This window comes from Drosophila yakuba, chromosome 3L (assembly GCF_016746365.2).
Source record: "Drosophila yakuba strain Tai18E2 chromosome 3L, Prin_Dyak_Tai18E2_2.1, whole genome shotgun sequence".
NCBI lineage: Eukaryota > Metazoa > Arthropoda > Insecta > Diptera > Drosophilidae > Drosophila > Drosophila yakuba.
In genome coordinates this window covers 21,615,037-21,638,645 of record NC_052529.2, presented here as the reverse complement: position 1 = coordinate 21,638,645, position 23,609 = coordinate 21,615,037, and the positions used below count along the sequence as shown (strand labels likewise).

At 44.0% G+C, this 23,609-nt stretch overlaps 10 protein-coding genes across 14 annotated transcripts; 4 read left to right on the top strand and 6 right to left on the bottom strand.

Annotated features, from left to right (window-relative positions):
• Positions 1–516: 516 nt before the first annotated feature.
• LOC6535011 (60S ribosomal protein L26) lies at positions 517–1,400 on the top strand. The gene is made up of 2 exons (XM_002095645.3): positions 517–615; positions 782–1,400. Exon 2 carries the CDS (start codon positions 796–798, stop codon positions 1,243–1,245), a length of 450 nt encoding a protein of 149 aa, XP_002095681.1. The 5' UTR covers positions 517–615; positions 782–795; the 3' UTR covers positions 1,246–1,400.
• LOC6535010 (gametocyte-specific factor 1 homolog) lies at positions 781–3,028 on the bottom strand. Its single transcript, XM_002095644.4, has 2 exons — positions 2,787–3,028; positions 781–2,728 (listed from the first exon to the last, which is right to left on the bottom strand). The coding sequence occupies exons 1-2, from the start codon at positions 2,964–2,966 to the stop codon at positions 2,393–2,395; spliced, it is 516 nt and encodes a 171-aa protein (XP_002095680.2). The 5' UTR covers positions 2,967–3,028; the 3' UTR covers positions 781–2,392.
• A 63-nt stretch (positions 3,029–3,091) lies between these two features.
• On the top strand, positions 3,092–4,430 carry LOC6535009 (corepressor interacting with RBPJ 1). The gene is made up of 2 exons (XM_002095643.3): positions 3,092–3,283; positions 3,362–4,430. The coding sequence occupies exons 1-2, from the start codon at positions 3,212–3,214 to the stop codon at positions 4,376–4,378; spliced, it is 1,089 nt and encodes a 362-aa protein (XP_002095679.2). The 5' UTR covers positions 3,092–3,211; the 3' UTR covers positions 4,379–4,430.
• Positions 4,431–4,535: 105 nt separating this feature from the next.
• Positions 4,536–6,411, bottom strand: LOC6535008 (COP9 signalosome complex subunit 1b). Its single transcript, XM_002095642.4, has 2 exons — positions 6,251–6,411; positions 4,536–6,178 (listed from the first exon to the last, which is right to left on the bottom strand). The coding sequence occupies exons 1-2, from the start codon at positions 6,281–6,283 to the stop codon at positions 4,634–4,636; spliced, it is 1,578 nt and encodes a 525-aa protein (XP_002095678.1). The 5' UTR covers positions 6,284–6,411; the 3' UTR covers positions 4,536–4,633.
• A 264-nt stretch (positions 6,412–6,675) lies between these two features.
• LOC6535007 (pre-mRNA-processing factor 6) lies at positions 6,676–10,225 on the top strand. 2 transcript variants are annotated; one of them, XM_002095641.3, is made up of 4 exons: positions 6,676–6,869; positions 6,937–8,455; positions 8,542–9,495; positions 9,569–10,225. In XM_002095641.3, the coding sequence occupies exons 1-4, from the start codon at positions 6,772–6,774 to the stop codon at positions 9,791–9,793; spliced, it is 2,796 nt and encodes a 931-aa protein (XP_002095677.1). In that variant the 5' UTR covers positions 6,676–6,771; the 3' UTR covers positions 9,794–10,225. The 2 variants fall into 2 exon arrangements, with proteins under 2 accessions (XP_002095677.1, XP_039230699.1); XM_039374765.1 differs by lacking the exon at positions 6,676–6,869 and having other exon boundaries at positions 6,937–7,028; positions 7,096–8,455.
• On the bottom strand, positions 9,827–12,638 carry LOC6535006. Its single transcript, XM_002095640.4, has 4 exons — positions 12,301–12,638; positions 11,275–11,980; positions 10,315–11,175; positions 9,827–10,073 (listed from the first exon to the last, which is right to left on the bottom strand). Exons 1-4 carry the CDS (start codon positions 12,554–12,556, stop codon positions 9,827–9,829), a joined length of 2,070 nt encoding a protein of 689 aa, XP_002095676.3. The 5' UTR covers positions 12,557–12,638.
• A 1,468-nt stretch (positions 12,639–14,106) lies between these two features.
• Positions 14,107–15,401, bottom strand: LOC6535005. Its single transcript, XM_002095639.4, has 4 exons — positions 15,203–15,401; positions 15,054–15,146; positions 14,746–14,982; positions 14,107–14,691 (listed from the first exon to the last, which is right to left on the bottom strand). The coding sequence occupies exons 1-4, from the start codon at positions 15,315–15,317 to the stop codon at positions 14,276–14,278; spliced, it is 861 nt and encodes a 286-aa protein (XP_002095675.3). The 5' UTR covers positions 15,318–15,401; the 3' UTR covers positions 14,107–14,275.
• Positions 15,402–18,896: 3,495 nt separating this feature from the next.
• On the top strand, positions 18,897–20,606 carry LOC6535004. The gene is made up of 2 exons (XM_002095638.4): positions 18,897–19,077; positions 19,441–20,606. Exons 1-2 carry the CDS (start codon positions 18,912–18,914, stop codon positions 20,565–20,567), a joined length of 1,293 nt encoding a protein of 430 aa, XP_002095674.2. The 5' UTR covers positions 18,897–18,911; the 3' UTR covers positions 20,568–20,606.
• On the bottom strand, positions 20,563–21,697 carry LOC6535003 (trypsin I-P1). 4 transcript variants are annotated; one of them, XM_039374766.1, is made up of 3 exons: positions 21,349–21,691; positions 21,013–21,265; positions 20,563–20,962 (listed from the first exon to the last, which is right to left on the bottom strand). In XM_039374766.1, the coding sequence occupies exons 1-3, from the start codon at positions 21,639–21,641 to the stop codon at positions 20,564–20,566; spliced, it is 945 nt and encodes a 314-aa protein (XP_039230700.1). In that variant the 5' UTR covers positions 21,642–21,691; the 3' UTR covers position 20,563. The 4 variants fall into 4 exon arrangements, with proteins under 4 accessions (XP_039230700.1, XP_002095673.1, XP_015050977.1 ...); XM_002095637.3 differs by having other exon boundaries at positions 21,013–21,289; positions 21,349–21,690; XM_015195491.2 differs by having other exon boundaries at positions 20,835–20,962; positions 21,054–21,289; positions 21,349–21,695.
• A 206-nt stretch (positions 21,698–21,903) lies between these two features.
• Positions 21,904–23,445, bottom strand: LOC6535002. The gene is made up of 2 exons (XM_002095636.4): positions 23,293–23,445; positions 21,904–23,085 (listed from the first exon to the last, which is right to left on the bottom strand). The coding sequence occupies exons 1-2, from the start codon at positions 23,426–23,428 to the stop codon at positions 21,950–21,952; spliced, it is 1,272 nt and encodes a 423-aa protein (XP_002095672.1). The 5' UTR covers positions 23,429–23,445; the 3' UTR covers positions 21,904–21,949.
• Positions 23,446–23,609: the final 164 nt, after the last annotated feature.

Here is a 23,609-nt window from a genome sequence, read left to right as displayed (position 1 = left end):
CGTGGTTTGAACGATAGTCAGCAATAAGGAATAATTTTGACTATAATGTATAACAAAATAATAGGTTTTATTCCAATACAAACTTAATTTAGACTACAAAATCAGTTCTAAAATATTTTTCCATATCACTATTTACATTGTTTCAAACCAATTCATAAAATATTTCTTAGAGAGTCAAATTATTTAATAATATATTTAAAATATTGTTTAACTATTCTCGATATTAGAAAATTTAAACAATAACAGTGAAAACAAGTTAAGGGCTTAGCAAAGACATAATCCTTTAAAGTGTTGCAAAGCACATGCCACGTTTGACGTTTCACGAACATAGAGATGTCAGTGTCATCGATACTTTTTGAATTAAACAATGATTACAACAGGACATAAGGAAAACAGTAATTCATTTTAAAATTCCGGTCGAAAATAGTTACGTATAGAAGCATATAGCTGAGATAACATTTAAAAACATCAAAACAAATATCTTTTTAACGAGACAAACTCAACCGATAACAGCTTCAACTATCGTGAGAAAATACCACCTCCAGCTCGGCCTGTTTGCCATCGCTAACCGCGACCCATCTGTCAAATTTCTTTCTTTTCGTTGATTTTTCGACGGTGAGTGCGTTTTCGTGATTAATTTTGTTTTTGGCCCGGCATCCTCACATATTATGCCCCATAAACAATGAAATCGAGCAGAGAAAACAACGCACGACTCGTTCGTGTAATTATTGTGAAGTTCGGAGATTCAACCAATAAAGCAGTGCCCATTTCTTGTTTACAGCCCGCACAAGCAAGATGAAACAGAACCCGTTCGTGTCGTCGTCGCGCAGGAAGAACCGCAAGCGCCACTTCCAGGCACCCTCCCACATCCGCAGGCGCCTCATGTCTGCTCCCCTGTCCAAGGAGCTGCGCCAGAAGTACAATGTGCGTTCCATGCCCATCCGCCGCGACGATGAGGTCCAGGTGATCCGCGGCCACTTCAAGGGCAACCAGGTGGGCAAGGTGGTCCAGGCCTACCGCAAGAAGTTCGTCGTCTACGTCGAGAAGATCCAGCGCGAGAACGCCAACGGCACCAACGTCTACGTGGGCATCCACCCCAGCAAGGTGCTGATCGTCAAGCTGAAGCTCGACAAGGACCGTAAGGCCATCCTGGAGCGTCGCGGCAAGGGTCGTCTGGCCGCTCTCGGCAAGGACAAGGGCAAGTACACCGAGGAGACCGCCGCCCAGCCCATGGAGACCGCGTAAATCGCCGGCTAAAACTCTGCTCTGGACAACTGGGACGTCGCTGTTTACTGTTTTTACCGTAACGCTTAGTGTAAAAAACAAAACATCTGAAAAAAATCGCGTGTGGAAACGGCGCCATTCTTTACAATAAAGAAAAGTTGATTTTCGCAATTGGATCTGTTTGCGTTTTCCTTAAATGGATAAAGTTTTAGAAAAGTGTGTAGGAAACCCAACGTAGCTGAATAGTTTTGTAATAGTTTAAAAAGAGCTATGCTGTTTGTTTTACGTAGATTATTGATGTTTGGCTCCTGCCTGATTAGATCCCATTTCAGATGCCTTAGTGCCGAGGGCATTTTTAATTTTCTCAATTTTCAGTTATATGTTTACATTCCTCTAAAAGCTAAAAGCCTTCAATTAACGTGTTACACATGGTATTGGCTTAAAATTAAATTTTAATTGAATTTTGACGCATAAGTAATGTGGATTAAGATGGAATGCATTTAATTCAATAGTCAAATGCTTGATTGAAGTTAAAGTCGTCAAATAAATAATACCATTGCCAAATAATCTCAGCTTTTATTGTACGTACGACGTGTAGTACTACGTGTAGTTCTAATACTCTCATCTTGATAAGCATCAAAAGCAAAGTCGGTCCAAGTTTCAAAGACATTTCCCTTTAACATTCCCATAGGTTTTCCTATCGTAGGTAGGATATACATACACATGTATATATATATATATATATATTTGATAAATGCATCGACTTAAATGTATATTATGACCGTGAAGGGGAGAAGAAATAGGAATTTATTCGAAAAGAAACAAAAATTAAATGCTTTATTTTACGATTATCTGTATCGTTAATGGAAAAAGGCAAGAACAAAGGAAAGAACATAGTTTTGCATACATATTTTGATAGCCTTCTAGCGGCGAATATTGGATATGTACATGTTTTCTTTTTATCTCAGATTAATATCATAGATCGGCGCTCTTTGTCGCATGCTCATCTGAACTGCGAGCAATACTTGTGTCACAGCACATGTTAAAATGGTAATGTAACACTTTGGCCATGGATTTTTTTGGTTATAATAAAGAGGTCAGTAGAAGTCTCGATAAAATGTTTTGGTTTCTGTTCTTTGGCACTGGGAGCAACTTTGGTGGAATCGAATTACTGGCGCCTTGAGAAGGGCTTTCTTGGCTCGTAGGGATCCGCGCGAGACTTGGCCTTTGGCGGCTTCTCCTCCTTGTATTCCTGGCCAAAATGACGACGCTTTTCCTGCTCGATGAAAGCCTTTCGCTGGGCGGGAAACAACCCATTGGGTTCTCTGACTATGTTGGCCGTGGAGCAGTAGACCTGAGGATCGTAGTCGGGCACACTGTCGTCGTCGTCCCAGTTCTCTTCGGACTCGATCTTGGGGTGCCTGGTGTCTTCGTTGAGAACAGCAGGCGCGCTGGTCTGATAGTGCACTATAATATTTCGATCCTCGCACGATTTGGTGTGTTGCTAGGTATGCAGAAGGTAGGGCTTTAAAAGATTATACCTACAAAGTATATGTACTCACAAAGAACTCGGGCTCTGGGATCAAATGCGATTTATTAAATGGGCAAACCATTAGTTCCACCGTGTCTTTGTAGATCACACGGCATTTTAGGATGTGCTGCTGGAGCTTCTTGCGCAGCATTTTGTGCTCCTTGTTGTACGGGCAATAAACCATATCGGATTCGTCGTAGTTATCCATCATGATTAGGAATTTGTTCTTCGAATAAACTTCAAGGTTTCAGATTGCTTTTAAAATATATTCTTAAAAAAAAAACAGTCCGGCAACACTTTATTTACTTGTTTTTTATATCGATAATAAAATGCGATACTTATATCTGTCTATCGATAAAGTCAGACAAATTGCCCCGATATTGCAGCTGGAAAATATTTATAAAATTTGTAAATTGGTTTGTATGCCATTTAGTAGCGAAAACACACAGCAGCAAGATGGGCAAGGGCTTCAATAACTACATGTGCAAGAAATTCTTCCACCCCGCCTCCAGGGACAATCTTAAAAGGGTAAGTGGCTCCAGGCCCCTGATGAAATATGTTCTTTCTAAGCAAGATGCCAAAAACTATTGGGATTACCTTCTGCAGGTCTGGATGGCTGAGCAGCAGGCGGAGGCGTACAAAAAAAAGCAGGAGGAGCTACGAAATCAATATGAAAAGGAGCAGAATCTGCACGAAAACAAGGCAATGCTCAGCAAGGACAGCAAAGATAAGCTGAGTGTTAATTTCATGTATGAGCCACCGCCAGGGGTTCGAAAGGAGCGCGAAAAGGATGACAACGAGCCGGAGTATAAGTTCGAGTGGCAGCGAAAGTACAATGCCCCTAGGGAGTCGTACTGCAAGGGCGACACTGAGATCAGGGACCAGCCCTTTGGTATACAGGTGAGGAACGTGCGTTGTCTCAAGTGCCACAAGTGGGGTCACATCAACACGGACAAGGAATGCACCATGTACAGCATTTCCATGAGCGAGGCACGAAAACTGCACGCGGAAACTGAGGCCAGCGACATCATGGCCAAGAACGTGCTGGAGGAACAGATGAAGGAGGATGGACTCATGATGAAGCGATCGGCCCAGGAGCTACAGAGCATAAGGACAATCCAACAGAAGCATCAACTGGTGCCCAGTGATGGTGAGGAGGAGGCCCATGCCAATAACCAAAATCCAGAACTTGTCTTTCTGAAATCGCTGTCTAAGAAACAAAAGCTAAAGCTGTTAAAAAAACTGGAGAAGATTGAACGAATGAAGCGCAAGGGCGAGGGCGTCAAGAAGCCCTCAAAAAAGAAATCAAAAAAGGAAAGGCACGAAAAAGATAGCAATAAAAAGAAATCTAAAAAGGACAAATCAAGCAGAAAAGAAAAAAAAGGTTCACTTAGCGATAACTCAGACTCATCTTTATCTTCGGATATCAGCGACTGCGAGGACAATCACAGGGATGACAAACGAAATGGTCATCAACGGCCTAAGGACTCGTATCATAGCCACCAACGACGAAGCAATGAAAGTAGACATCGCAGAGATCGATCCCGTTCCAGAGATCGCTTGCGGTCCGTTAGCAGAGACCAAAGAAGGGAGAGGGAGCGCAGAGATCGGTCCAGGCGGTAGAATTAGTCTTGTAAAATCCACCAATAAATTTGTACCAATTTTTACCATCATATTTTAAAATCGTATTTAATTTATATATCATTTCCATCATAAAGAATGTTAGTATTCATCTGTATTGTAGAAAATCATTTTTGGTTGGAACTTTCGAAATCATTCATTCTTGTAGTTAGCTTTGCTATAATTATTTATTTTGCTTGGTGTGATATACATAGCTTAAAGAATTTATGGGGTATTATGTGGTGTTTTTAATTTGCTCTAGATCCGGGCCAGTTGTGCAGTTGTCGAGGATCCGGCGGAGACGCAGAGCTCGGCGCCGTGGTTGCTTCCACCTTCCCTGGAAATGCTCTTCACGTGAATGTGGCTCTTGAGCATCGCAGCTCGGAGGACAAGCATTCGGGTATGACGCTGGTACTGCTTGCCCATGATCAAAGCTCGCTCAAAAGTGCTGTTTCTTTGATCCGCCTCCTTGGCGTACAAGATTTTGTTGTGCGAGTCAATGCGCGCCTGGATCTGTCCGTCCAATATCAACTGCATCACCTCGTTCTCCAGATCGCCCACCGACGAGTTAAATGCCATGGCCATTTTGTGCATATCAGCTGACATATAGGGGCTAAAGTACTGGATTAGCGCGCGATTGCGTATCTTAGTGTACAGAGTGGTTACATGGGGCGCAATGTACATGTCGACCAGCAGGTTATCCCTGATCTCATCCAAAAGCGTCAGACAGGAGGCGTATTTACTTTCGTAGAACTTAAAAATTATATCCCTGAGTTGGGGCTCCAGTTCTAAGAATAATTTGAAGGATGTAGAGGCGATTACCAGACGCTTAAGCTCTTGTCTATCAAAGGTGGCCAGGGCGCAAAGACCACCATAGACAGCCACATTGCTTGTGGAGATCATTTCGGGAAAGTCGCAGTGATCGAAGTTGGCATTCAGAAAATGCTTGGCGGCCACCTTATATTTCTTTTGCTGCAGTTCCGCCAGACCAGCAGCGCATTCAAGGCGAGTATGAACCTGGGCATTAGCCTCCTTGGAGCCTTCGGCGAAGTCTGGAGTGCTTTCTGCCTTGGATATGTAGCTCATCACATGGGGCCAATTCTGGAGATAAATTGATACCTTGATTACGTTGAGGCACATGTTGACCACATGCTTCCCACTAGTGCAGTAATCTCTGGCCCGAGAGTAGCACTTCAGGGCATTGGTAAGGTCGCCACAACTAAGGTAATGATCAGCCAAGTCATCGTGGCCCCTCCTGATGCTCTCTTTGATCGAATTGGACTTGTAGTTTTTCAGGTCCGAGTCCAGTTTCTCCAGCTTAAGAGCCGCCTTCTTCATCTTGGTGTCTACCCAAGCGGCATCGTAGGCGAAAGCATCCTTTTCGCCAGCGGTCTGAGCCTGTCCTTGAGCCTGAGCCACAGGTTGGGCGGCGATATCCGGAAGGGGAGCAGCTGGCAAAGGACCGGGAGCTGATGCGGCTGCCTGATCTCCGGCAGCATTTGCTGGTGGCGCAGGTGCGTTCCCAGCGTTTAGATCACTCAAGCGCTTGTGCAGCACCTGGTAGAGATTTACGTTGTAGGTGGTCTGCACGTAAGTGATGGCCATTTTCAGAGCCTCCACAGCTAAAACCGGGCAGACGTCCGCGACATAAATTAGGCGATGGAGTCGAACGATCCCGGCATATTGATTGGCGTACACTTCGAGATCGATGCTGGGGTTCTCCACAACAATTTGTTGCTCCTCGTTGTTTTCGTTGTCTTCGTTCGGGGGCGCGATGTCTACTTGCATCGGCTCCACGGCGTTCTATTGTTGGAGAAATAACAGATTTTTGCGATTTATATGGCTTCAGATAATGAAATTTTTGTTAATATTGACCTGCATGAGTGGGGGCATCGGCAGCACGGGCATCCTGCTTCTATTTGCTACGAAAGTCCTCGGAAAATATACAAGTTTCGGAAAAGTTTTTGTTTATTTGTCAATTAATTTTTTCGACTTGCAAATTATTTTGCATCGATAATCTAGAGGTGGACAATGTGACCAACGCTTCTGGTCGATAAATGATAGCTGCATAGTAGAAAACCAATTGACAGATATAAAACTACATACATTTGTATGTTTTCTTCTCCCTGATGCAACACAATATACTAAACAAATAATATAATAACATGGCTTTTAATTATAAAATTATACTCAACAATTTTTAAAATGGCAAGTTGGATTTAAGGCGTCTGTGTGCACATGTTATAATGTCAGTCGAGTACCGATAACTTCTTATAATCTGCGACTACGGGCTTACTATTATTATTCAGAAGAAGAAGCGCACCACGCACTAGTAAACTTTCAATTGTTTGTGAAATTAAATTAAGTAGTTAATATTAATATAGAAGTAATCCAAAATGTCCAACATAACGGCGGCGGTTATAGCCAACCGTAACAAAAAGCATTTCCTGGGCGTTCCAGCTCCTTTGGGCTATGTTGCCGGCGTTGGTCGAGGGTGAGTACCACCAAAGGCACTTCTGGCGGGACAAAACTTATTGCTAAAGCTATATTTCCTATTTTAGAGCCACGGGATTTACCACTCGGTCCGATATTGGTCCTGCTCGTGACGCCAACGATGTTTCCGACGACCGTCATGCTCCGCCGGCCACTAAACGTAAGAAAAAAGACGAAGAGGAGGAGGAGGACGAAGACTTGAACGACTCAAACTATGACGAGTTTAGTGGTTACAGCGGCTCCCTCTTCTCCAAGGATCCGTACGACAAGGATGACGAGGAGGCGGACGCTATCTATGATTCGATAGACAAGCGAATGGACGAGAAGCGCAAAGAGTATCGTGATCGGCGGCTGCGAGAGGATTTGGAACGGTACCGCCAGGAGCGACCGAAAATCCAGCAGCAGTTCAGCGACTTGAAACGCTCGCTGGCTAGCGTTACATCGGAGGAGTGGTCCACAATTCCTGAAGTGGGCGATAGTCGCAACAGAAAGCAACGAAACCCAAGGGCCGAAAAGTTTACCCCCCTGCCGGACAGCTTGATATCCAGAAACCTTGGCGGCGAATCGTCCTCTACGTTAGATCCGTCCTCGGGCTTGGCTTCTATGGTGCCCGGCGTAGCCACTCCTGGCATGCTGACACCTACGGGAGATCTTGATCTGAGAAAGATTGGCCAGGCCCGTAACACTCTTATGAACGTCAAGTTGTCACAGGTTTCCGATTCCGTGACAGGTCAAACGGTGGTGGATCCCAAGGGCTATCTCACAGACCTGCAGAGTATGATTCCCACTTACGGTGGTGATATAAACGACATCAAAAAGGCACGTTTATTGCTCAAGAGTGTGAGGGAAACGAATCCTAACCATCCACCCGCTTGGATTGCCTCCGCTCGTTTGGAAGAGGTGACTGGAAAGGTTCAGATGGCCAGGAATCTGATTATGAGGGGCTGCGAAATGAACATCCAGTCTGAGGATCTTTGGCTGGAGGCAGCTCGCCTTCAGCCGCCAGATACAGCCAAAGCGGTGATCGCGCAAGCTGCTCGTCATATTCCTACATCGGTTAGGATTTGGATTAAAGCAGCTGACCTGGAATCGGAGACTAAAGCCAAGCGTAGAGTTTTTAGAAAAGCTCTAGAACATATCCCAAATTCTGTTCGCCTGTGGAAAGCGGCTGTGGAACTAGAGAATCCCGATGATGCACGTATTCTACTCTCTCGCGCCGTGGAGTGCTGCAACACCAGTGTAGAACTTTGGTTGGCTCTCGCTCGCTTGGAAACCTACGAGAATGCCCGAAAGGTCCTAAACAAGGCTCGAGAAAATATTCCCACTGATCGCCAGATTTGGACCACAGCTGCGAAGTTGGAAGAGGCTAATGGAAATATTCACATGGTGGAAAAGATCATCGATCGATCATTGACCTCGTTGACGGTCAACGGAGTGGAAATTAACCGTGATCACTGGTTCCAGGAGGCCATCGAGGCGGAAAAATCGGGAGCTGTTAACTGTTGCCAATCCATTGTTAAGGCTGTCATTGGAATAGGAGTGGAGGAGGAGGATCGCAAGCAGACTTGGATTGATGATGCTGAATTCGTAAGTATTTTGAAACACACATCGCCTTTTTACGAAACATTTTTGCATGCGTACTAAATAACCGATATCTCTTTTCCCTCTTTCAGTGCGCAAAGGAAAATGCTTTTGAGTGTGCTCGAGCTGTATACGCTCACGCCCTGCAAATATTTCCCTCAAAAAAAAGCATCTGGTTGCGAGCCGCCTACTTTGAAAAAAATCATGGCACCCGCGAATCTTTGGAGGCTTTATTGCAGCGAGCCGTTGCTCATTGTCCTAAATCGGAGATTCTTTGGCTAATGGGGGCCAAATCCAAATGGATGGCTGGAGACGTCCCAGCCGCGAGAGGTATTTTGTCTTTGGCTTTTCAGGCCAATCCTAATTCCGAGGACATCTGGTTGGCTGCCGTTAAGTTGGAATCAGAGAATTCAGAATATGAACGGGCGAGACGCTTGTTAGCCAAAGCTAGAGGATCTGCACCGACGCCAAGGGTGATGATGAAATCAGCTCGCCTGGAATGGGCTTTGGAAAAGTTCGATGAAGCTCTACGGTTGCTGGAGGAGGCAGTGGAAGTATTCCCAGATTTCCCCAAACTGTGGATGATGAAGGGTCAGATTGAGGAGCAGCAGAGACGGACAGATGATGCGGCTGCCACCTATACTCAGGGATTGAAAAAGTGTCCTACATCCATCCCACTATGGATTCTTTCCGCCAATCTAGAAGAGCGCAAAGGAGTCCTAACGAAGGCTCGATCCATTCTAGAACGAGGTCGTTTACGCAACCCCAAGGTGGCTGTTCTTTGGTTAGAGGCCATCAGGGTAGAGCTGCGTGCGGGTCTCAAGGAGATTGCCAGCACAATGATGGCCAGAGCTCTGCAGGAATGTCCGAATGCTGGCGAGCTTTGGGCGGAGGCTATCTTCATGGAAACCAAGCCCCAGCGAAAGACCAAGTCAGTGGATGCTCTGAAGAAATGCGAGCATGACCCACATGTGCTGCTGGCTGTATCGAAACTGTTCTGGTCTGAGCACAAGTTCTCCAAGTGCAGGGATTGGTTTAATCGTACGGTAAGTAATTTAAACTAACTATGGAAAGGAAAAGAAACAAATATGTTCTGAGCTAATCATTTGTTTATTTCAGGTCAAGATCGATCCAGATCTAGGTGATGCTTGGGCGTATTTCTACAAGTTCGAATTGCTCCACGGCACGGAGCAGCAGCAGCAGGAGGTTATCGATCGGTGCATTTCTGCAGAACCCACGCACGGCGAGTCCTGGTGTCGGGTTAGCAAGAACATCCAGAACTGGCAGTTTAAGACACCGGAGGTGCTGCGTGCCGTTGTCCGGGAGCTATCCATACCCATCTAAGTTTTAAGTCTGTTTGGATTAAACGTGTGCAGCCTAGCGCTGCATTTCTCTATAACCTTTAATAATGCGGTAAACTTGTTTGAAGTATTTGAAGATAAACTCCAAAAGGAACAATCCAAAACTGGCGGCTGCTCCACACCCAAAGATCCCCAAAGCATACCGGCACTCTGTAATGCCTATGGAGACAAAGCCGCCTACTCCGCCCTCGCATTTGGGCTTCTGAGGAATCCACTTCCGCTCTTCGCGATTCACCAAGCTTACTTCTCGCTGCCAGCGTAATCTGTTGGTAAAAATGAAGTATTTTATCATTTTTATTGTTTTTTCTTTTTCGCGCAAGTTATACAATGTAAATTATATTAGGGATTCTAGAAATTTATTTTCCCTGTATTACTTTTTATAGGCAACTTTTGATTAGTTAAACTTTTAAATCAATATCGGACTTTTATTTTTTTAATGACCTATTTTTAAAAGTAAAAGTTAATTGGAAAGCGAAACGATTGTGGCATATGAGATATGCTTACTGTCTTCGAATGAGCTCCTTGTAAGGAAAGTTTTTCCTCGTTGGAATAGCTAGCATGGGCAGCTGGAAAGGTTCCAGTTCCATTAATCCGCACTTTTCCGGCTCACTGAAAGTGTCGCTGACGATTTGGTAACCTGCCTGGAGTTCAACCTGATATGCAAATAAGCCTGTTCGCATTTTTTCCATTCCTAGTAATGGTCGCATGTAGATATTTTCACCTTTGGAGGCGATCTTCTTGTGGTAAAGATTCTTGGTTACGGGATCTGTGGATTCTGTGAAGTATATTTTATTATATTGAGTGTCCTGAACTCCGATTTCCAGTGGCGATTGTCCCAGATCAGACAAAGACTGGATGGCATCCGACGGACTTTGAAGCAGTGCCACAATATTGGCCGAAAACGAGGTAAACAAAAAGAGAGCTGCAACAAATGTGGTAAAGACAATGATCCTCGCCGATCGATTCCGGACCTCCACGTAGAATCCCTGCTGACACATGGCACCCCAAACAAAATTTAGTGTATCCATGTAGGACATGTCGTGGGTGTGTGGTGAAAAAAACAGTTCCAGAACCAAAACCACGGTTGTGATGATCAGGAGCATCAAAATAGAGACCCACACATCGTTCTCAAAGGGCATTGCGAATATATTGGCCACTGCCGAAAGAGGTGGCTGTCGGAACATAATCCCAGCTCTCACTCGATAAGTCTCGGCCACAAAATCGACCAATGCAATTCGATCCAATCTCATGAAGATCGCCAGCTGGGCCAAGTCTAGTTCATACCGTTGAAAACGTCCCATGAGGCCATCGAACGATCCATTCGGTTGCCGCCATCCATAGTTCACGGTTTGATAGGTATTGTAGCTGAAACGGAAGGTTTTCGATCCTGTACTTATGGAGTTTGCAAATATATAATCTAAATACAATAAAATATAATTAGAAGAGAAGTGAAATCTCACTAACCTCATATTCAATCTGTTGGCCAACTCCAGCATCAAGCGATGATTAACCTTTGATATAGTGTCAATATGCCTTAGTGACAAATCTTCAATATTAGTGAATAGGTCCGGAAAGGCAATTACTATAGCCGAGTTGAATACTATGCCCTCCAGATCCTGCCTGTAAGTTATGGCCGAACCAAAGTGCTGCAAGGCATGAATGACATGACGCGAATTTCGAATGCTATGTCCCACAAATGTTTTCTTTAAAGGCTTCCAAGCAGCTACTTTGTACAGATCTATCAAGCTGGAAGAGAAGTTGCCATCGTTTTCATAGTGGAGGACCCGCAACTCACTGTCCGGGGGAATAAATATTTCCGGATCCTCTAGTAAATCGATATCGCCTGGATCATCGGTCAAGAGCAACCAGAACCGGTTGGTGGTGAAGTAATTATGTTCCGATGCCGCAGACCAGCGGAGTAGATTTAACGCGCACTCGCTGCTGAACTCGAGCAGCACAATGCCCAATTTGTAGGGCAGCGTGGGGAGCAGGAAGGACGTCTCCCAGTGGGTGGAGTTGTTGGCGTGGAAACTCTTGGGCGGTGGAGCGTCCTTATGTTCACCCAGGGCATCGACATGCTGCAGGTCCCTCAGCGAGGTCTCCGAACTGACCTGCACATAGAAATTGTTGAGGTTGAAGTGCTGCCAAAGCGTCCAAAGGCGAAAATCCGCTAAAGGGGAAGCAACGAGCACAGAGAAAACAAATTATGTAGAGTTCGATGATTATGAATTTTGGTAAAAAAATAAATAATAAAGTTAGATAACCATAATTTTTATAGAAGTGTCTAAAAGTATTCACGCTTTATCTGTTGTACAAATTGTATGCTTGATGGAGGTAGCGTGGTTTAAAATTAGGCTTTTGGCAAATTAAAGAGCGTAATATTGGTTATAAAATCCCTGAAGATCTTAGGTCCTAGCTCATTTTTGTCAGTGTTCTTTTGGGTCATAAATTTGTCCCCAGCAGCACATTGCATGCAGAGGGTTAATTCACCAATGTCCGTGTGACAAACGACCAGCATCAGGCTGTGAACGCCGTGGTGGCGGTAGTAAGCGACTAGCATATCCGGCAACTGATTGCCCCACCGTGTTTTCGGGTCTGGATCCTGCCTGGAATTTTCGCTCCGCCAGCTGCCAGCGACACGTGGTGTCCCACTGACGAGCAGGAAAAATAGCAGGGGGAGCCAGCGCGCGACTTGAACTTTCATCACTGCGAGTATTAACGAGTTGCTGTCCTTTCGCTTTTGCATATCACGGACGCGCTTTTTCAGGGATTCGAGTCCCCGGCTTTTATAGGCAAAAGGGCATTCGCCAGTAATTGCATTCAAGAATTGCATTAAAATTATGCATTGATTACACTCCGCTGAACTTCCTTTCTGTCCTCGTCGACTTCCACACCCACACCGACATCCACATCAGTGTCCATGTGCACACATCTGCTGTCATTACGAAGGGCAATCTTCGCGAGCAATTTTGCGACAACTGCAATTGGTCATCGATGGCGTTTAATTGGTCCGAGCAAGTGGCGCGCAAATTGTCCTCGTGGAAGTGCGGACAAAGTCAATTACGTGTCAACGACGACCGGAACGGAGAAAGTTGCTCCGATATTCTGGACTTGGACTTGGCTTTCGGATAAGCACATAAGTTTGGGCCAAAAGGAATTGAATAGTTTCGCAATGGGTTTAATTTTGCCAATTTACTTGATTCCATCGGTGAATTGGTTATTATTCTATAAACAGTAATTAATTTCTAATGTAGGTGATTTAAATCAACAACTAATAGTAGTTTCTAAATTATTTATAAATATCTATTAGGCAAAGCACCTTGATTCATGTTGGCATAATTAAAGCCAACAACTAGCACTCTCAATTTCTTGAGCCGTAGGAGAAAATTAATCTTGTGCATCCTTAGAAAGTTAGCTCTTAAATTAGTTAAGCATGCAAATTCTTCTTTACAAATCCGATTTAAAATAAGCTTAAATCAGTGCAAGAGCCAGTATTTGGCCTCAAGGCATGGGCATTAAGAAGCAATTAAGAAAGCTGTATCAAAAAGTAAGATGGCAAAATATAAGCAAATTTGATCAAGCGTGGGCGCAATATACAAATACACACACATGCGTAGGATAGAGGAACTGGTATTAGCACGATGTCACAGGACAACGACAAAACATAAGGATAAGGACATGGCCACGCAAACGGTCCCACTCCCGACGACATTAACACAATTACAATCTGAACATGTGTTAGTCCTCTAAGACATGCGTTGACTATAAAGAAAAATCCAATTAAAAGTGATAAAAGTTATTGAAGCGTAGCGCAGCAAAAAGGAAAACCATTAGAAGAAAAACAACAGGAAAAACAAATGGCCGAAATGCGGAAGGAAGGCGAAACGGCCGGAAACAAAGGCAATACAAAGTGGCTGCCATTTGTGGCATGGTACGTAGATATGGCGCTGATTGCAACACCAGATTATCACACAGATTGGGCGAGCTGGGAGACATGCCAAGGATAAATCAGGACTCTCCACCGGACCACCTGCCCCACATTTGGCTAGGATAATCATTCATGGGGCCAAACGAACAGGGAACGATTGTGCAGCCCGAAAACACTTCCGGGTTCAATTAAAGTTTAAAAGAATAGCGACACAATTAAGACGAGGGTACTGAATTTCAGATAGCCCCCTTGATCGGGTCCGAAGGATAGCAGTGAAAATAAATAAAATATAATCAAAATATTAAATACAGCCCTTGATCAAACATTTTGTATCCTTTGTGGGTGAAATACCCTTCGGAAAACACAACTTTTATTGCAGATATTAAACATCGGTCCCAGACTGGGAATTTTTATTATGGTACAGTTTAATTTTTTTTAACGGGTATTATCATCATTAATGATCGTCTTTAAGTTGATTTTTGTTAATAGTTTTGTATGCACATTTTTAAAGTTTACGGAATCATGAGGAACCATTGTTTATTGCGCTTCTTGTTTTCTAGCCTCTTTTTCAGCAGCGGCTGCCTCCTTTTTAAGCTGGGCATCTCTTTTGGACGAGTGTTTGCGCCAGTTCTTAACGACCTTGTCAAATTCTTTCAGTCGAGCCTTCTTATCCTTCTCCGTCTCTGGATCCTTTCCAATGCCGCTCTCGTCCACTTCGTCCTCATATCCTGCTGGAGGCAATGCATTAAAGTGACTATTGTGGAAAGCGGTGCGATTTCCATCCTTAAACCAGTATCGCTTTGTCCGCCTGTACATATGTTCATAGTTCTTAAACTCCAGACGCTCCTCTTCCGATCGAGTGCTAAAAACCAACAGGGTGAGAATGGCTACCATGGGCAGGACTCCGAAAAGCGAGATTTTCTGCCAGAGCTTAGAGTGTTTCGCAACAATTGCTAAACACATACACAATCAGTTTTATAAAACCTGCTTTGTATGCCAATACCCACGTGGTTTCTTTCCAGTCCTGCCAGGACAGCCAAGGTCACCTCCTTGGATTGCTGTTAGGGGTTTCTTCTTCTTTGGAGTAGTTTTACCAAGTAACAAATCATCACATGATTGAAGTTTCTTTTTATTTTTATTAATTTCTGCAGCAGGGGGCGTTTTTGGCGGGCATTTTGAGCCACCCGATATGGCTGTTTCGTCCTTCGGTGGCGTAGCCTCCTTAGCCGCTTTCGGCGTTGTCCCTATACGGAAGTAACACTCATTTTTAATTCTATATATTATATATGTAATTTCACAAGCTACGATTCTTAACCTTTATTTGCGGCATCGGAGGCCTTAGCTGCTTCAGGAAATTTCTTCACCGCGTCTGAAGGTTTTGCATCTTTAGTATCTTTACACTTCGCGTCTGTAAAGAGTCAACAGTACTATGGGCATTCTATAGGTATTTTACACCCGATGTACCTTTTGATCCTGTACCAGAAGACTTGCCATCAGATTTTGACATTAATCGCTGGGTAAATGCCGTGTTGATTGCATACCGCGGGGTAATGTATTTCAGTATTTGTAAGTGCCGCATTTTTTTTAATGAAAAATAAATTTTAAAGACAATTTTCCAAAAAAGAAATTTAAATTACAATTTCCCCAACATGCCAACTGGTAGCCTACCTAGAAAACCGATAAATCTAAGAACTTTAAAGTCATTGCTATTCTGAAGATTTTAAACATTCCATTATGAAATACAATTCTCCATCTAGAAAGTTAACGCTAAATTAGAGATAAAGTACATTAATTAAAGCCTAATCAAAGCAATAATAAGTTTATTATGTTGCTAGGAGGAAGCTCAAAATTTGTCATCTGGTTTTTTCATTTTCTATAATTTTTGGGAATTTTCTTTCGTAGTTTTTGACTTTAACTTTGTGCTTCACACTCTAACGGCCATTCTTTGCTGTGAGTAATTGCCACCGCTAGATGGCGGCAGTCCATTAATCATTTCGCTCATTCTTTTGGACGTGCGCCTGTCATGTTCAACTACTTTTATAATTTTCACGCTGTGGGTTCGGTTGGTCAGTACATTTTTTATTACTCGCTCTTGCTTCACTGTACTTTTTGCTCCCATCTCTTTTGTACTTGTGTAATCCATATGGGATGAACAAGTTTATGATTGCTTCTCAAGCGAATAGAGCTTGCCTTTCATCCGCTGTTTGTCGGGCTTATTGAGCTTAAATTAATGCAAATCTGAATGTTGGGCTGGTGACCCATTTTCCTTGTAGATTGCGTTCCATGTGGAAGGGTTTAGCCTTTGAAGGCATTGCAATTATCGGAGATCTTTCACTCGACTGCCCAAGATTGTGGCGGTTGTGTTTGATTTGCATAGGGTACAAAAGACCTGAGGCCTTTGACAATTAGTGTGCGGTATTTATAGAGTCGCTGTAACCTTTGCTACCTTTGTGGTGTTTTGTATCCTTTAGGGTCTATTATTTTGAAGGCTGTATTTGCGTAACACTAGGCTAAGCTAAATGGAAGTATGCTTGATGTTTATTGTGCATCCACAATGTGCTACTTTGTGCTACCTTTTGGCTTTCACGCCTTTGAAATACATTTAATCCATCATTGCGCAGGCATACATGTTGAATTACATAAGGGTGGACCACTTTACTGCCCTTAAAGTCAAAACCTTCAATAAAAAAAGTAATTGGAGAATTACAATTAAATAATACAAGTCAATTCAATAAATCTTATTTTAAACTACGTTTTTTTTTTACTTTTACCCCCATATATTTTTATTTCCATAAGAAATCGCATACTCCGTTTCGCACTTTTTTAAAGTTCTAACAAAAAAAAATTAGTAACAATTCGTAAGAGTCGTCTTGTATTGGTAAGATTTCGTTCACCCTAATGCAAATGTATCCATTCAAAGGATCCTGGTCTAGCCCTTGGGCATGTCTGACTGTCTACAGCTTTATTGACTGCCCGTTTTCAATTTGCCTGAACATAAGAGGGCCGGGAAACCTGTTGAAAAGGTGCAAAATCGCTCGTTCATTCGTTAGCCCCTCCCCGTTCACCGTTTGCCACCTCGTGCCACCTTTCCCCTCCCCTTTCAGCCTTAGGCAAACACGCTTAGGCAGCCTTATCAATCAAAGGTATCTCAGTATATACAGTATATGGATTCGAACACACCCTCGGAGATACAGAACACGCCCACACGTATGTTATTAATAAGGGCCATTTATCAAGGGCTGGGACCTTTAAATGGTGCGAAGCTCCTCAATGCAATGTGTCAGATCGACTAAAATTCGGATTAAATTGCGTGCTTTTTTACTCGATTTCCGCTTTTCATTTAAGTATTTTATGCCTGTTTGTCGTGCGATAGGATGAAATCGTGTGTGCGGTGAAAGCGATTTAAGTTAAATACTTGCTCCCTGTGTCAGGTGGCAAATGAAATGGCCTCTGAAGTATATGTTGGGCAATTAATATTGATTGGAAACTCATAAATTTGAAACGATAATTTATGACGTGAGGAGAGAAAGATAAATCTAAAGGAAGGCCTCGGTGAAATGTGTTTGATTGAGACAGACTTTCCCTAGCTCAATGAGCGGAATTCCATTTGGCAAATAAGATAAAGAGTTAAATAATTTAAATAATTCAAATAAATGGTCAACAACAATTACATCATTCTCTACTAATTATGCAATTATGAAAGTAACAGCCTACGGGGGTTTTCAGGTATATAATTTGAAATGCGACGTTTCCACAAATTGCGGACCGAATTCAATCAAGCAAACACTTATCTTACAGTAAGCGCTCCATTATTCGAACCCAATGAAGTCCCTATTGGAGACATCAAGAGGGATATAAAATAGAGCTCAATATGTCAAAGTTCGTCGGCCATTGACATTAATTAATGGAATGTAAAATGAACAGCGTCGCATGGCAGGAAAAGCAGCGAAAGCAGATAGACGGGCAATTAGTCCCCAATCCCAAGGAAAAGGACCCTCAGCCGGATACGGTAACTTGGACGGATACGGAGAAACAACCAGAAGCCGGGACAGCGCAGATGGGTATCGCGTATAATTTGTGAAAATTGATGATTTGTTTAGATTTACGAATGAGCGAACAAAACGAGCCAAATTGGCACGTAGCAAGGACGAAAGGAAATCCGTACAAAGGAGAACGTGGCTGCCATGCCTTTTCCCCATTTTCAGCAACGAAGGCTTCAAGGTGTTCGCTAATTGATTCGATATAGATAAATGACCTCAGAGGGCGGGGAGCTGCCGCTAGGTGGCGCCAGATAATGATTAACGAGCACTTCCCATGGCTCTTTTGGGACCAGTTTACCCCAGTCTCCCAGTCCAGCCCAGTTCATACGTTAAAATTTCTCGATATCCTTGAAAGGCCTAGGAAATTCCAACCGCTACCATAAATTCGAATCGTGCTGTGGCCATAAGCCTTAATTACTTGTTGATTATAAATTATTGCTAACTGAAAGGAGAACCTGAGGCAGAGCACTCGCCTTAACTGCTGATTAAATAACTTAATTAGGCGTCAGACGGTCTCTGTAGCTCATCAACTGCTAGTTTAAATGGCCAATCATAAATGACTGTTGATTGGCGAAAATGTCATAACTGGGATGAAAATGAGCTGGATTAATTATAATGTATATTATATTTGAAATGAAAATATGGCAAACTAAAAAAATGCATGGAGATCTTAATACCTACATTCTTAAACCAAAAGTGTTTTAGAAGTAATTACCTTGTGAAGTCCTAAAAACCAGTACTCCAAATTTTTGGATAAGATATGAATTGTAATACCAGAAGTACGCTAAAAATATACTTTTGGTTGAAACGTGTAAAAAACTCATTCTATTTTTGTAGGTACAAATTATCTGCGTTGTTTGGGTAATTCCCTTAACTTCCCCACTTGTCCACAAAATAATTGAAGCACTAAGTGTCTCAAAGCAATTAAGTTCGAATGAATGAGTCTACGTACGCCGTATAAATCCGCACACTTCGACGCTTCACGTGAATAGATAAGACCAATATTGTATTGTTTTGCAGATAATGGTCAAAATGGCGAGATTGGTTTCATTAACTATTTTTCATTAATTTGCACGATATGGTTGGGGACTATTTAAAGATGTCGCGGGGACCTTCTGGTCGTTAAATCTGAAATGAAGTGCATCCGATTCTCATTGCTGTTCATTGGCCTGCTGGCGGCTCCGGCTGCCTGGGCTCGAGTTCCCTATCCGGAGGTGGAGCTTCCTCCAGTGGTCGAGGATGATGGGATCTTCGAACGGATTGCTGTGGCACCTCCTCAGCCCGTGGGTCGTGCAGGAGGTAGGTGATCTAACTTAGTTGCCGTATATACTACTACGTAATTATTTTCAAGTTCCTACAACTATTGAATTTATTGTATATACTAAACGCAATCAGAATTGAACGTCGATACCTCAAAACTATAAAAGCTAGAAAACTTAGATTAATATGGAAATTCTAAAGACTTAGAATTTGTGTAAGTTGAATTTAAAAAGTACATAAACAACCCAATGCTGTCACTAACACAATTTTAAATGTTTCTCTTGACAATTTCTTTCGATAATTGCGCTAGTGAGCAATCTTTGAAAGAGTCTCTTCTTCCAACCATGTAAATTATTTTGGATGTGACATTTTAGTAATGTTGAAAACTTATATTTTCTTTAGCCTGCAGTGTAACCATTCGCGGAGGATTGCCAAGTCCCCAGCCAGTGTACCTGAAAACCGACTCCGAGGACTTCTATCCCTTCTCCGACGTCGGTGTGATGGAATTCGAGTCCGGCGGCTCATTGCAGCTGTGGTGTCCCTCAGGATTCAACACTCATTCCGAGAATCTGATTACGGCCAATTGTGTGAGTGGAACCACCTTCAGCGTGGGTGGATCTCACTTCGAGTTCAAGGACCTGTACTGCAAATCCTGGCCAGGATTCAAGGCTGTTAAGTCGGGAGCAACCTGCAACGGTGGCATTGTGATCCGGGTAGGTTTCGAGATCACGTCATCGAGGTTTGCCGAGCAGATGCAGATTTGCTTCAACGAAGAGGAGGAGGTGACCCGATACACTCGTCACAAGTTGGAGCCCGGAAGCAACTACTACGAGACCGGAGTGGCTAGGATTACCTTCCAAACTGCTGGTTACTTCAATGGAAAGAATGTGGACAAACTGTACACCCAAGCCACCCAGCTGGAGACCATCAACAATGAACTGGGCGGAGATGCCGACAAGTATTTCGACAGTGGCAGCAATGTTTACCTGGCCCGTGGTCACCTGGGTGCCAAGGCTGACTTCGACTACGCTCCCGAGCAGAGGGCCACGTTCCTGTTCATCAATGCTGCTCCTCAGTGGCAGACCTTCAATGCCGGAAACTGGGCTCGTGTGGAGGACGGTCTGAGGGCTTGGGTCTCCAAGAACAAGTTGAACGTGAACTGCTACACCGGTGTCTACGGCGTGACCACTCTGCCAAACAACCAGGGTGTGGAGACCCCGCTCTATCTGGCCAAGGATGGCAACAACAATGGCCTGATCCCGGTGCCAAAGCTCTACTTCCGCGTCGTTATCGACCCCTCCTCCCACAGGGGCATTGTGTTCGTGGGCGTCAACAATCCCCATCTCACCGAGGAGCAGATCAAGCGCGACTATGTCATCTGCACTGATGTCAGCGACCAGGTGACCTATATCAACTGGAAGACCACTGACATCAAGGCCGGTTGGTCCTATGCTTGCGAGGTGGCCGACTTCCTGAAAACCGTAAAGCACCTGCCCGCTTTGACCGCCAAGGGAGGTCTCCTTGTTTAAGTGGTCTTCAAATAAATTCCACAACTTTTCAGAATTTTATTTCCAATGAATATACCAATGGTGGCTAATAGATAGTTGGGAGTATAACACAATCGGTACGCTTCATTCTTGTTCATAATTCCTTCGATCCAGTCCATATGCAAGTATACGTTGGTATAAATAGAGGGCAAAGTTTTAGATCCGCATCCTACTCGGTAGCTGACCACACCAAAGACTGTTTCGTTGAGGATCAGCGGGCTCCCGGTATCACCGGCACAAGGGTTCTCGTCCATGCTGTTGTTCAGGTTTCCGGCGCACATCATCTCCTCCTTGAATATGTGGATTTTTTTCTCACAGATTTCCCGGGGCAATAGCTCCACGTCAATGTGCAGGATGTCGGAGGCCAGAGGACCGCCCTGTAATTAATAATGGACCTGATAATAGTTCCTGAGCTACCACTACTTACTTTAAAGATCCTTCCCCAGCCCAGCACCGTGTAGTTCATACCCGGTTTTGGATCAGCCGTAGGCAGTTTAATCACACCCACAAGCGGATTGTCCGAGGGCAGTTTTTTGGCCAGCATCATCAGCGCAATGTTGTTTGTATTGAAGACAGTGAAATTGTCCGGCACAAAGATCTTCTTCACCTCCAAGCTTAACGAGAGTCCTTCGCGAGATCTCAGTCGATTTGTGGTTCCCGCCACAACTACCAAAAGCCGACTGCGATGTATAATCTTGCGTTTACTTTTGTATTGGTTAAATGAGGTGACAATCAAAAATATAACGATCTTTTCTATACCTACTCCATGGCGCAGTGGGCGGAGGTGAGGATGTATGTTCTCGATATGATCACGCCACCACAGAAGTGATTGTCGCCAAAGAACTTGTGTGGTCTTCGTGATCGAATGGAGACCACATATTTGGCCAGCACCAACGTTTTCTCCTTGTCGAAATATGGACTGGAAAGGCGTTTAGCCCGCCGGAGGACGAAGTGACTGCCAATCGGATCACTGGCGTCAAAGATCGGCAAAAGCAACAAGAGAAACAGCAGGAAACTGAAGATTTTTCTGGGTACTCCATATTTCACCAGCGACATCAGAAAATTGTAAATAATTTGACAGTTAAAACATGCATTAATTTTATTTTTTAATATAAAAAAGAAGGCAGCTTTGTTTATGCTATTACTTCAAAAAATTGGTCTCAACCAAAAACAAATTCCGAAAATGGTTATGATGGAATGAAGCAATGTGATCTTTAAATTGTAGTGCTAAGTACAAACGAATCCATTTCCAAAAAAAATCTATAAATTCGTTCCGTTTTGTGCATAATTTCCCTTAGCAAAAAAGCAACCAATTCAATTGTTTTTAACTATAAGTGGTATTTATTAATTCAATCATAACAACATTAGACCAACAGTCCGCTGACGGAAAAGTCAGGCAGGTGCGTCACCTTCTTGCGAAACTCGGGAACCTCGCAGGCGTAGGAGTAACCGGCGGTGATGTCGGTCTTCTTCCAGCTGATCCAGTTGATCCTGTCGCTGACGTCCGTGCAAAGGATGTAATCCCGCTTGATCTCGTCCAGACTCAAGTGGGGATTGTTGACGCCGATCAGAACGATCCCCTTCTTGGTGGAAGGCTCAATGACCACTCGGAAGTACAGTTTGGGAACTGGAATCAGGCCGTTGCCGTTGTTATCGTGGGACAGATAGAGCTGCCTCTGTTCCCCATTCTTGTTGGGCAGCGTAGTGACTCCCCAGACTCCTGTCCAGCACTCCACGTGCTTGTGTTCCTTGGCCACCCAAGCACGAACGCCGTCCTCCACGCGAGCCCAGTTACCAGCATTAAAGGTCTGCCACTGAGGAGCCGCGTTGATGAACAGGAAGGTGGCCCTCTGCTCCGGGGCAAACACGAAGTCAGCCTTGGCACCCATGTGACCACGGGCCAGGAAGATGTTCTTTGCCGAATCGAAGAAATGGGAAGAATCCATGTCCAGCTCCTTGTCGATGGTCTCCTTCTGAACAGCCTGCGTATATAGCTTGTCCACATTCTTACCCGCGAAGTAGCCGCCGGCTCCAAAGGTAATGCGATCCACTCCGGTGGCATAGTAATTGTTTCCAGGTTCCAGGCGATGGTAGACGTACCTGGTCACCTCCTCGTCCTCGTTGAAGCACACCTCATACTGCGTCGCGAATCGTGATCCGGAGAGCTCAAAGCCTACTTTAATTAGCGTGGTGCCACCATTGCAGCTGGATCCGGACTTCTTGCCCACAAAAGCAGGCCACGATGTGCACTTGATGGCGGAGAGATCGTGCTCCTTATCGTCAATCTTGAAGGTGGTGCCACCCACACACTTGGCGGTCACAGATTTTCCAGACAGAGGGGAAGCCAAGCTGCTGGTGCAGTGGAACTCAATGGTCTTATCCTTATCCACATCCACATAGCCGGTGTCCGAGAACCCAGCGATTTCAGAAGTGCCCGATTTGATCAACAGGGGTTGGGGATCCTTCAGCTCAGAGCTGCGGATCTTAATTGAACAACCAGCTACGATAAAGAGGATTTTTAATTACGATTTTTTCGGATAATTAATGGTTGAAGACGGAAAGTTTTTTAGACAGAAAGAATACTTTACAATTATTTTAAAGAGTGTAACAATATCTTGATTGAAAGATCATTCCCCATACTTTTAATAATTCTCGAATTGTAAATTAACAAAATACATTTTATTCGGGACCTTAGTTCCTAACTCACCTGCTCGGGGTTCAATCTCATTGACCACCACCGGAACTTCGGGCAGCTCCCAGAGGAGATCCTCCCCGGGAAGGATTCTGGCCTGCACACTGGCCAAGAAGAGGCCACCCAAGGCAATCAACGCAACACACTTCATGTTTCGCAACTGATTTGGCCCTCGGAAAGGCCTGGTGCTTTTAAACTGCTGGATGTCCGATGATTGATTAGATTCCCCTGATTGCGACCATGTTTGCGGGTTGATATCGGCACTTGCTGATGCTTTGATTGCTTCACGTGTCCCCAGATTCGGCTGCTTATTTCCCACCGCCGGCATTATC